At 48.5% G+C, this 12606-nt stretch overlaps 1 protein-coding gene across 4 annotated transcripts; it reads left to right on the top strand.

Annotated features, from left to right (window-relative positions):
- The first annotated feature begins 669 nt into the window (after positions 1–669).
- On the top strand, positions 670–9417 carry KLF6 (Kruppel like factor 6). 4 transcript variants are annotated; one of them, XM_025395735.1, is made up of 4 exons: positions 670–1038; positions 3749–4196; positions 5739–5862; positions 6376–9417. In XM_025395735.1, exons 1-4 carry the CDS (start codon positions 937–939, stop codon positions 6425–6427), a joined length of 726 nt encoding a protein of 241 aa, XP_025251520.1. In that variant the 5' UTR covers positions 670–936; the 3' UTR covers positions 6428–9417. The 4 variants fall into 4 exon arrangements, with proteins under 4 accessions (XP_025251520.1, XP_025251519.1, XP_025251521.1 ...); XM_025395734.1 differs by having other exon boundaries at positions 3749–4322; XM_025395736.1 differs by lacking the exon at positions 5739–5862 and having other exon boundaries at positions 3749–4322.
- Positions 9418–12606: the final 3189 nt, after the last annotated feature.

Raw genomic sequence — 12606 nt, 5'->3', positions numbered from 1 at the left:
TAGAAGGGGACAGTTGGGGACCGGGCGGTTCCGGACGTAGAAGGGGACAGTTGGGGACCGGGCGGCCCCGGGCGTAGAAGGGAACAGCTGGGGACGGGGCGGCCTCGGGCACAGAGGGGGACGGGGGAACGGGGCGACCCCGGGACCTGACGGCCGAGAGAAGCAGGACGGGGCGGCCGCCCGCGGGGTGCGCTGCCGGAACCGGGACTCGCGCGGCAACGGGGCCCAGCTTGGTGACCCGGACGGGCGCGGGGTGGCGGGACCGGGCAGCAGGGAAGGGGGACTGGGACTGGGGACGGGCGACGCGGCCCGCCCGGGCTCTCCCAGCCCCGGATCCCTCAGCCCCGGCCGCAGGCGCAGCACAGCGCTCGGCCGCGCACCTCACAGCGCGGACTCCTCCGGCGCGCCGCCGCCCGCGCCTTATATACCCTGCTAAAAATAGCCTGCGAGGCCACTCTCCAATCAGAACGAGCAGAGTTCGAATTGAACCAATGGTGCGGGCCGTGATGGAGAGTCTCGGTCACGCCAGGCGGGGCCGCTGTGTGTCGCCGCCCGCGATTGGCCGGAGCTGACATCATCGGCGCGCAGCCCCCGGGCCGGGAGCCACGGGATTGGGCCGCGCGCGGGGCGGGCACGGGGCGAGTCACGTGGGGGGAGGGGGAGTGGGGGGAGCCAGGCGGGGGCGGAGGGGGAGGCTGGCAGCGGAGCTTTGAATAGGGAAGTTTTGCAGGGGTTACGTTTGCAGTCAGTCCGGTGTTTGCAAATATTGTGTGGGCTCCGCGCGCTGCGGGCTGCGGGAGGGTCCGGCCGGGCGTCTCTGCGAGCCTGGAGTTTGCATGAAACTTTCACCTGCGCTCCGGGGAGACTTTCGGCTCCGGCTCCCACCGCGCGCCTCGCCGCCCTCGCGACCGCGGGCTCAGTCCGACCCGGCCCGACATGGACGTGCTCCCCATGTGCAGCATCTTCCAGGAGCTCCAGATCGTGCACGAGACCGGCTACTTCTCGGCGCTGCCGTCTCTGGAGGAGTACTGGCAACAGGTAAACGCAGCCGGCCGCGGTTCCCTGCGGGCGCCGGGGCAGGGGGCGCGGGCCGGGGCGGCTGTTTGGGGTTCAGACCCGGTGCTCCCTGCGGTCCGCTGGGCCCGGGCCCCGCGCTGTCACCGGGGGATCGGGCGCAGCGCCCCCTCCGATCGATTCTTCAGCCCGCGAGCAGCGTCCGCCCAGGGAAGCCCCAACTCCCGGCGCAGCCCGGCCAAGCCCCTGGCACGAGTTCGGAGCCTGTGCCTGCTCCAGACGCCACAGCTGGAGCTTGTCATGGGGACCAACTTGCTCTGCCTGCCAAGGTTTTTGTTTTTTGGTTTTTTTTTTTTAAGATTTTGTTTTTGTTTTGCTTTTTGGTGCTTGTACATAACGGCTTTTTAAAAAATATCACATTTTGCCAGCAGAGCGTAGACCAGCTCTCTCATTTATTTTTATTTTTTTTCGTTTTTTAAAACTCTAGACCATTTCCAATGTGTTTTCCCCTCTTTGGAATGCCTAACATTTCCCCTAGAACTGCCTTATTTGTCTTACGTGCTTCTGTTGTTGACCAAGAAAAATAAAAATAAACAAAACTGTGTACACTCCAGTGACTTGTCAGTCTTGTGACAATGAGCCCGTCCAAACTGCTTCAAGTCTTAGCTTGGGAAAAAGGACCTCGGTTTCCGACGTTGTCGCAGAACTGGAATTTGGGGGCATTGGAAATTTTAAGAAACTTACCATGTCCCTGTGCTTATCGGTAGCATCGCCCGAGGGGAGAGAGACTGACACTCGTCCCATTGTCTCTCCAGCGATCGCAGGAGGGTTTACTGTTGTCTCCCTGCCCTGCTGTGCTGTTTGTTTTTCGTCACAAAGTGAATTGCCAGATCAAATAGAGGCTGTGGGTTTCCAAGCCTCGAAAGCTTTAAGGAGGATGAAATGCAGGGTGTTGCAACCTTCACACGCCTGCTTAATTGTTCACAATCCTCTCCTGCCTTTTTCCCCCTCCCCCTCTTGTTTTTTTTCTCCTCAAAGAAGCTGCTCCCTGGGACGTGATTGAAATTGATCTAAGTAGTTTCCTTCGGGCATTTGGGATTTGGGCAAACGGCCAGACCTGGCTCCTGGTCGCCTTCGGAGGCTTTTAAACTCTCCCAGAGCTTCGTTCAGGTCCCGGGTGCTCATCAGCGTAATGGAGATTTTAAATTAGCCGGATTATTAAAGTTTAACAAGATCTCCATAAATGTGCTTTTCTTTTTTCTTTGGAAAATCAATTAGATATATCGCTGCTGCCCCTCTTCAGAACGCTGTAGTGTGCATTGTAACTCAGACGCCTAGTTTCGGGGGAAAGGGGAAACCATGATTTTCCCGTGTGCTTGCTCACACTGGCTGTGTGCGAGCCTGGGGAGGGGGAGGGATTGCCTGTGGCAGGAGAGAGGCACACTGCTAAGTCAGCCTGAGCCCCCGGGGTGGGCTGTGCTCAGGATAGTCCCTGCCCGGAAAAATGATGTGCTCACCAGAGCAGAGTGGTGTAGAAACTGAAATTTGTAGAATTGCCAGTAGTATAGACAACCTTATATGGACATGCAGGCAACTGATCCTCGTGAAAATCAGGGCAGACATAATTTAATCCTAAAATGTTTCCTACCATTTTTCTTTTCCAGTGGCTAGAAAGTTTGAAATGGTGGGGAGAGGGGATGCTGATCTCGGCAGTTGTAGCTTCTTGAAAGGTTGGTTGCGGGGCTGGGGAAGGGGCGCTGTCCATGCCACACTGCATGTCCATTTGAACTGGGTCCTTATTGGGCTGCTGATCAGAATTTCAAAAGGAAGTCTCCTTTGGCATTGCGTGAAAGAAATCAGAGTGATGACTCATGCAGTTGTACTCTTGGCCAGTAGATAAAGTTCTTGTTCATTGTGGGACTCCCAGCAGGGCCGTGGAGTAATTTCCCCTTGCATCCTTCACAATAGCAGATGGCCATGCTGGAATTATTTCTGCACTCCTGTTGTTGAAGTTCCTTGTTTTTCTCTGACCACTGTAGAAGTAATTAAAGTTCTGTGTCATGCAAGGGCCTGCACTTGGGAACGGCATTCTGTGAAAACATAGGCGGTCTGGGCTGCACAGGAAACGGGTGGTTTTTCTGCAGCTCCATTCGATGCCCCTGAATACAGACAGCTGCTGGCTCCTCTCCCCCGAGTGTGGCCCTGTGTTGTCAGACGTGTCCCCAGGGGGGTCCCTCAGAACACGCTGTGTGCCGTGCAGTCTTTTTTGTCCTGTTGTGTGGGTATCTGTGGGGTGTGAAGGGTGAATGGCTGGGGCTTTCCTTAAAACACATGGTTCTTGACAATGTCAGATAATCTGGTTGAACCTGTTGGGGGGGTATGTGTGTGGGGCCGGTTCTCTTCCTGTGGTTTCATGAGAAACATCAACACTGGTAACTACAACAAAAAAAAACCGGCTTAGTAATCATCACTCATTGTGGCCGTTGACCCAACATTGGGAAAGCCAGGAGAGGTTTCGCCCTCTGACTTTTCCTCTGAATTCTTACCATTCTAGAAACAGATTTCCTCTAACCTCCGTAAGGACATGGATGCTTAATTATGAAAGGTTTTGCCCCTGTAGTGATCGGGCAGCAATGTATCTGTCCTTCATTCTTGCATGTTTTTGGAAATTGCTTTTGCTTTTACTTTTGGTCGCCATAGCAATCACGTGCCTTCTCTGGTTCATTTTGCACAGACCTGCCTGGAGCTGGAACGTTACCTCCAGAGTGAGCCCTGCTATGTTTCAGCCTCAGAAATCAAATTTGACAGCCAGGAAGATCTGTGGACCAAAATCATTCTGGCTCGGGAGAAAAAGGAGGAATCCGAACTGAAGATATCTTCCAGTCCTCCAGAGGACACTCTCATCAGCCCGAGCTTTTGTTACAACTTAGAGACCAACAGCCTGAACTCAGATGTCAGCAGCGAATCCTCTGACAGCTCCGAGGAACTTTCTCCCACGGCCAAGTTTACCTCCGACCCCATTGGCGAAGTTTTGGTCAGCTCGGGAAAATTGAGCTCCTCTGTCACCTCCACACCTCCATCTTCTCCGGAACTGAGCAGGGAACCTTCTCAACTGTGGGGTTGTGTGCCTGGGGAGCTGCCCTCGCCAGGGAAGGTGCGCAGCGGGACTTCGGGGAAGCCAGGTGACAAGGGAAGTGGCGATGCTTCCCCTGACGGCAGGAGGAGGGTGCACCGGTGCCACTTCAACGGCTGCAGGAAAGTTTACACCAAAAGCTCCCACTTGAAAGCACATCAGCGGACGCACACAGGTCAGTGCCCACGCGGGCCCCGGAGGGCGGCCGCTGGTGGGCGCCACTGCACTGCACCAGCCCTGGAGGGAGCCAGGGCTGGCTCCACGGGATGTGGTCAGAGCAGACAAATCCTCACTTCCTCAGATGTTTTCCACCAAAGCATTGGGTCTTTGTGGAGCTCAGAGTAGAATCCTAAAGACTGGACTTTTGAGTTGGATAAATGCGTAACAGTTTTCAGATTAAACAAACAAGAGACTAGATCCTTTTCTCCATGGACACCCAAACCTCCACCCCCCGTAGCAGTGCCCGGGTTCCGAGGCCGCTGCCCCTTCACCGGTGCACACGTGCGAGGCTACCTCGAGTTGCCCTTGGGTTTCCTAAATGAAACTCGGGTCAGGACAGAGGGTTGCTGGGCAGCATGGAGTATGTGGGTTTGATGCTGATGACCCGAGGCCCAGGTGGGACCGGCCTGCTCTGTTAGCAGCAGCATTGATCAGCGGGTGTTTCCTGAGAACCTCTCTGTGTCTCATGCAGCCTTTGTTTCTGATACCGATTGAAACAATTTCTTAATGAAATGCCGTACCTTAGGTGAAAGTACTATTTGAAAATACCTTGACATATTTCTAGGATAATTGGTGAGGAATCAGAAAATTTAGAGCAGGGAAAGGTCTTAATGATCACGTGATGCAGACTCTTCTCTTATCAGTAGGAGAGCAAATTGCTGAGAGTCAGTCCCAGACAGGCTTGGTGACAGCTGAGATTGAGATCCAAGTGGCCTGAAATCCAGGCCCAGGCCTGTCTCAGCATACCCTAGGATTGGCTTGGCAACTTTGTTTTCTCAGGTAGCACTTGTAGTAAATTCATATTTATGATTTGACCAAGGAATGAAGTGAGCCCGGTTGTTGGATTGCCATTTAGAGAATGATTCCAGGGCGTTGCGTTGGGGCTTTCCAGAAGCTCCTCACTGCAGCTTTGTAGAAAGGTGACTGTCCCTGAGGAAACTGCAGAGACTCATTCCATAGGGAAGTGAGTACGAAACAGAAGTGTGTTTGGGAGAAACAGTTACCATAGAGAAAGCAATAGCTCTGCCTTTGCGGGGGCCGTGGGTCCGGCAGGCTGACACCTTGTCCCGCAAGCATTTTGCTGCTCTGAGTCGTGGTCATTCTTCCACGTTAACTTTGATTACAGCACCACGGGCCTTGCCGAAGCCGTGTCCTTTGGACAGCAGTGGGAGGCCTGAGACCGGGCCAGGAGAGAGCTGCTGTTGTCTCTCCGAGGCTGCCAGTTGTAGTCCTTCCTTGAAGTGTGTCACCAATACCAGAAGCCACTGGGTCCCTGACCTCGCATCCCGTCACTGCGTGTGGGGTTGAATTTCCCCCTTCTGTCTGTGGGTCAGTGAAGTCACGGGCCGCTTGTCCTGTGCTCTCTCCGCAGGAGAAAAGCCTTACAGATGCTCGTGGGAAGGGTGTGAGTGGCGTTTTGCAAGAAGTGATGAGTTAACCAGGCACTTCCGAAAGCACACCGGGGCCAAGCCTTTTAAATGCTCCCACTGTGACAGGTACGTGCCTGAGGACGGCGCTGGGCAGGGAGCGTGGGGCCTTGGGAATGTGATGACCAGGGTTATGTAGGCGTGCAGGGCACGTGGGAAGGAAGGCACACGGTTTCCCATGTGTGAACGTTTCTTTTCAAGCCTGGGACTTTTTAGAAAGTTTCTGGTGTGCTCGTTGGCCGTGGTTAGGAAGAGCGGTTCCAGGTACACCTGACACTGGAGTCCGTGTATTGATAGTGTTTGGAAATTGGCCTTTCGACGGTTTTCGTATTTGAAGAATTAGAAATGAAGTCCGTTGAGATTCTCCAGAGAACCTCCAGCCACTGATGGGAGACATTCTTAATTCACATTCCTATCAGTTGGTGTCTCCTGTCCCTGAAGACACCGATGAGGCTTGGGAGGAGAATCACATCTTTCCCCGCAGGGGGTTAGGCTGGGCAGGGCAGGGAGGTGAGGGCGCTGGTCCGGAGCACTGGCGAGGGTTGGGAACCTAACTTCTGTGCTTCTGATTTGCCCTTGCAGGTGTTTTTCCAGGTCTGACCACCTGGCCCTGCACATGAAGAGGCACCTCTGAGGGAGCAGAGAGGTGGATCCTGTAGGCTAAAAGGCTTCCAGGCTGAGAGCCGGCCGTGGAAGGAGGGGTGCGTGTTCCAGCCAAAGCATGCCGTTCTGCACCCTACCCAGTTGCCTCCAGGGCCTCTCCTTGGAAGGTCTTTTGAGGGCTAAAACGGTCCTGTAAGAAGCGGCATAGCACCCGTGGTGCATGGTATGTGGGTGATCCTGGACTCGCCACTGGTACCCGACCTTCCAAGTGGCGCCTAAGCCTTTGCCGTGAGCATGCACACTGAGAATGTTAATGGTTGGGTTGATTGTATGTTGAGGATCTATTACTGACTGTATGATGAGGCCAACTTTTTTTCCTTGTGGTTAGCAAGACTGCAAGAGATGGAAAAAAAGTAGTTTGAATGTTTTGTGTGTAAGGAGTATACCATGAGATGAGATGACCACCAATCATTTCCGGGGGTGGGGGGAGGGGGTGTCTGCACCTTAGAAAAAAACAAAAATCAAAAAAACAAAAAAACAAAAACAAAAAAAGGAAAATCTTGGAGGGTGGGCGTGGGAACTCAGGACCCCAGAGTGGCGAGTGGTGTGGGGAGGGAGAGCCTCTCTCCCCGTTTTCTGCGTGAGAGGAGCTCTTAGTGTCTGGTGCAGCTATTAAATGTGCAATGTGTCAAGTAGCTTGTTCTACACGCTACAACATAGCTCATTTGTAACCCATTGTATAAGCTGTGTATTTACAAATATAACACAACCATTTAACTTTTCCTTAGAATACAAAAAGTCATGCATGGTCTGGGGAACTATATGCTTTTCCATTTTTAAGTCAGGACTGCAATACTGATTCCAGTTAATGAGCAGCTAAGATCCAGTCTGTCTAATACAGTGACCCCTAGCCATCCGGGCCTGGCAATCTACAATTTTTTTCCCCTCCGAGTTTGTAACACTCCCCTTCCAGAAAGGCATTGTGCAACACAGGATTATTTTTAAATGCTTCTGAATTTGAAGTAACTTTTTGGAGAATTGTGTGATGCCCTTTGAAGAAATTGGACACGTATTAAGTGTCACAAAGCTGGGGCCGGGAATTGGTCTAATGTTTCATTAGACTAAGAACCTAAAATTTTTCTCAGTTGGGTGGATAAAACCACTAACGCTTAGAAACTGTTTTCTCATGCAGCTATGTTTCTCTTATTTATGCCTTGAGGACTAATTTCTGGTTTTCTAGCTGTTAATGCACTGTTGACCTTCATAATGGTGCCTTACGCAAGCGATCCCTTATGTGGGGGTCTCATACAGGGGTGTGGGCGATGCATGCTTAATTAAGGCTCTTTTTTCACCTGGCAGTGTACTGTATCAACATATAACACAGAAAAAAAAAATCTCTTTAAGGTCCTCCTTCACAAAAACATAGAGTGAAACTCCCTTTACATGTCAGTATTTGTTCAATACTTTAGACAACTTGACTGTCAGTGTTCAAATGGAAAACATGAGAATGGAAAAATCTGACCAATTCTGCCACCTTGAGACTTTCATATAGACCTTGCACAACAATTGTATAGATCACACACCGGCTGTGTTTAATATGTAACATTTTCACACATATTAAAGATACAGAAGTATAAAAAAATAAACCCAATGTTAATGTATTTGCTTAAAAGGCACAAGTTTCACATATCTGTCTAGCTATCTGTTGGTAATACAGAAAGTATACTACTTTTTTTAAAAGTGGGCAGAATTCTTGTGTATGTATATTTGTGTGTATAGTATGTGTATGTGTGTATATATATATATTATATATATAGATAATATATAAATATTTTTTTTAAGGAGAAACTAGAATGTTTAGCTAGAAAATTCCACAGCCTGTGAAGAAGTATTTCAAAATGGCCATAAAGGAGGAGGTAAAAATGAAAACTGTAACCTAACTTTTATAGAGGCTTTATCTTTAATTTAACGACGTACGGAGGACTTTCTTGCTTGAATCTGTTCCGGGCCGTCCGCTCTGTCCATCAAATGGGCAGGTCTGGAATGGGGCACCTTTGGCCGTTCAGAAGGGGCCTGAACAGAATGCTGGAACCCAGGCTGGACTCGGACACACTAAGGTTTTGATTTTGAATTTCAGCCTTATTAGATGATCTAACCTAAGAGTGAGCTAACCACAGGGATTCTTTTGTAGAACACTTTTTATGCAGATGAAGCTATTTTTTCCAGCATGTAGATTCTTCCAGTTTTTCCGAGGAGTAATTTCCCGAATTGGCATACCACAGCGTGGACAGCTGATATTTCACCCAGCTGCAGGCTTGTGGGCGTGGCTCTTTGCTTTATATATATATACACACATGTGAGTCTGGCTGGGCTGGTATTTTGTTTGATCTTCCTGGAAATGAGCAATGACTAACGCTCACATAACTGGTTTCTTTTGTTTTTTGTTTTTTTAAATCGGAGCTGATGAATACATTTACCTAAGGAACTCATTTCATTTTGCTTAGAGGGGAAGTGCAGTTTTCTTTCAGCAGTTCGGAATCCAAGCACTTGATTTGCTGGGTTTGGAAAACTCCTTTTTTGGCCTTCTGTGTGCTTAGCCATAACAATTCCATTAAGCAAGAAGGTAAACAAAAGACGAAAAAAAAAACTTGCACTGGCTTGTCTCACTTACGAAACACGTCGGAGCCGTTTGCCTGGGTGGGGCTGGGTACCGTACCTGTCAATGCCTGTGATTTTCATAATTAGCACGTACATAAAGAAGTACATTCTGTTCAGGTGATAACTGAGCCTCAATCAAGCAGAAACTTTTTGCTTGAAATTAAAAAAAAAAAAATTTCTATTAGTGAAATTTCTTTTTTTTTTTTTTTTTTTGGAAGCACCCTGTTATCTAAAGAATCTTTGTAAGATTTTTGTAAAATTTTGTTTTACAAGATTTTATTTGAAATTGTTTTTTGCAAGATTGTTATATTTCTGTATGAATGTATTTTTTATTGGAATAACATAAAAGAATTCTTATCAGCATCTTGAGTCTGGTTGTTTTTTGGGGGAAGGGGGTTGTTGGAACAGATTCCTGCTGCATTGATCACCCTGGGTTCCTCCTCAAATCTCCATCGTGCAACCCTGAGAACCACTCACCTACCTCAGCCCCTTCCTCTCACTTTCCAAAGCCTGTCCTGGGAGCTGGAGAGGATGTCGGGCGAGCCTGATGTTGCCCTCCCTGAATGCATTGAAGACTGTTCTCCAAGGACTGACAAAAACAGCCCCCAGGCTGTGGGCACAGTAGAGAAACAGGCCGGGTTTTATCTTCCATTGCTCAAGCCAGGGAATGCATTGCAGAGGCATCTGCACGACGACAAACCTGAGTGGTTCCCTGCCACTTCTGTGCCCCCACAGCCTGCTCCAGTTCTGCAGCTAGAGCTGGGCCTGCCTTCCCCAGCCAGACCTGCCCCGCACCTGGCTGAGGCATGTCTGGGAGGGGTGGAGGAGACAGGGACTCCAGGCCAGAGGGCTGTTCTCAGGACCTCAGCCCACTGGCAGTGAAGGAAGGCAGAAAGTAAAAGATGGTATCATTGCCAAATGAGTTCATCTCTTTTTTTTTTTTTTTTTAGGCCAATGAGATAGATTAAATGTAGAGTTTGTTTGAAAATAGGCAGCCTTTAGTTATGTAGAGCAATGTTTAGCAAGTAGCCTCAGCTTTGCTTTACTGTGTGGACCAGGACAATTCGATCCTTGTAGGAGTCCATTTTCAGATTACACCAAGCCAGCCAGTAGCAATGGGGTAAATCAATGTGTTTCCGTGGGAACCAGCTTCTTAGTGTGACAACAAGGATACTCTGGGTGGCTGAAGTGCTCACTCCTCTTCATAGCTCTTCATTTTGCTAAACGCGGGGAGTTTACAGTGGTTGCTTTTAATTTTATAATTAGAGAGGGGATGTTAAGATGTGTGCCCAGATTAGGAATTTTAATTAATTCTCTTTCTATAACTGTGGTAAAAATGTCAGCAGTTTGGAGGGAGCTGTGGTAGGGCAGGACGTGGGGAGCAGACGACAGTATTGCCAGGATTCATGGGTGTGTTCTACCCCGAAGCACATGTCAACATGACTCACCGTTGGAGTGCCCCGACTGTACAGTCTAAATAAAGTCCTGATAGTCATTCTCGGCTACTATTAAGACTTGACCACTTTGTCATGGAAAGAGTATGCGGGACAGCTAGGTTATGTTCAAATAAGGCTGTTAGGAGCACTGCCATGCAAGGAGTCGGCTGCAACCCTAGGGTATTTATAGAAGTATAAAAAATTTCAGTCTGCTTAACAAATTTTTTGAAACCTAGCTAAAAGAAAGGAAATGTTCTAGCTTGAACGAGCTGTGTGCTTTGGACAATTTGCTGAGCTACACCGACCCTCAGTTTGCTTATTGCTAAAATAGTTAGGGCTAGGTCACATGTATCCAGCATTCTCTACAGCACTACAATTCTGTGGTCTGTAAGTACAGGGTGCACTTCAAATTACACGTTCGCCATCTTCAGAGTGCTGGCCTCAGCTCGAGAAAGCTTTCTCTTGTGCTACATGAAAGAACTGTTGAGGAAAACTGTGCTCACATGGAAAATAGGACTTTCTCAAATTGCCCTTTGCCCCTCTAATTACAGTTAAGTTATTCAGACATTCGTTGCGTTACAGCATACCATTTTTTAAATTAAAATCACCATTTTTGAAAAGTGCTATTGTAGCCATAAATGAACCCAAAGTCTCCCGTTTCCCCACTTTACCAGCTCCGTTCCCGATCCAAGCTGACCTGAGTGCTCAAAGGACAGCAGAGGCAGTCGGAGCAGAGTGCCTTCCTTTTCCGCTGTAATTGCTATGGAGAAAGAACACAGCTTTCACACCCAACTCCCCTCTTTTCTGTTACTATTATGCCACCAGGAGCTACTTTTAAACAACCATCCTTGCCAAACGGAATTACTTTCCTAGCAAAATTTCATGATGATGCAGATAATGATATCTGCGTCCTACTTCTTGTGCTGTAGATTGCGGATCCCCAACCGCCAGGCCAAGGATCGATACTGTTCCAAATCATTGGTGGCATTAGCTTCTTAAAGGAGCATGAACCCTACTGTGAACTGTGCATGTGAGGCATCTAGGTTGCATGCTCCTTCTGGGAATTTAACAGCCTAATGCCTGATGATCTAAGGTGAAACAGTTTTATCCCCAAACTGTCTCCCACCCCCATCTATCCCTACCCTTCTCCACCCCCACATCCCACCATCCCTGGTCGGAGGAAAAACTGTCTTCCATGAAACCAACTCCTTGTGCCAAAAGGGCTGAGGACTGCTGCAGTAGATGTTATACCCATTTCACGGATGAGGAAAACTGAGGCCCTAAGAGACAACACAACTTTCCTGAGGTCACAGCTAGGAAGCAGCAGGCTCAGCATACTGGTGCAGTTCTCTTAGATGCCAAAGACCGTGCTTATTGTCACCATCCCACACTGCGGTGTCGCCCAACCCTTGCTGTTCGATCTGCAGGAGCCACCATAATATGACATTACATGCATGAAATGCAGATAGGGCTTTCTCACAATTCAGAAGCACTCCAGCTATAAATTGTGTTGTAATCCTGAGAAAACAAAAGTATCCATTTTGAATTGCTTTCAAAATATGAGACAGATGGCACGTATTTATTTTTAATGTTTAAGAAGATAGAGAAAGTAATTGGAGATGTGACATCCTGCATTAATTGGCATGAATCACCTAATGCACACAGTTAAGATACAGAGAGACGAAAATGAGGCCCATGCATCACGCAAATGAGGCAACACAACAAAGTGTGTTTAACTAGATTTATTTTATAACAAGGTCTTTCTGTTTCTAAGTAATTTTAACGAGAATTCTCTAAACGTCTGTGGATGAAAAGAGACAAAGAGGAGAGCAAATATGGGTTCCACATGTCCTGAGAGAAGCCACGCTGGGCAGCACGGTCACCACAGAATCTTAAAAGACAGATTTAACCAGAATGCCCATTGTCCTACAAGTGCCTTTCAGGTCCCGTTGCTAAGTTGCATTTACTTTCCTTTACATGATCTGTACAAAAAACTGTGTGTGTGTATTTGTATTTAAATATATGTGTATGTGTATATATAAAAGTACATACATACACACATGTGTATTTGTTTGTATGCATGTACATTTTATATATACATATACAAAAAATATAT

The sequence above is a fragment of the Theropithecus gelada genome, chromosome 9 (genome assembly GCF_003255815.1).
Source record: "Theropithecus gelada isolate Dixy chromosome 9, Tgel_1.0, whole genome shotgun sequence".
NCBI lineage: Eukaryota > Metazoa > Chordata > Mammalia > Primates > Cercopithecidae > Theropithecus > Theropithecus gelada.
This window is presented reverse-complemented; position numbering and strand designations above follow the sequence as displayed.

What these genes read in the sequence shown, in the direction of transcription:
- KLF6 (XM_025395733.1), top strand. Translation starts at nt 937, where the DNA reads ATGGACGTGCTCCCCATGTGCAGCATCTTCCAGGAGCTCCAGATCGTG. An exon ending in TGGAGGAGTACTGGCAACAG is followed by an intron (nt 1,039 to 3,748) that starts GTAAACGCAGCC and finishes CATTTTGCACAG; the next exon opens with ACCTGCCTGGAGCTGGAACG. An exon ending in ACATCAGCGGACGCACACAG is followed by an intron (nt 4,323 to 5,738) that starts GTCAGTGCCCAC and finishes CTCTCTCCGCAG; the next exon opens with GAGAAAAGCCTTACAGATGC.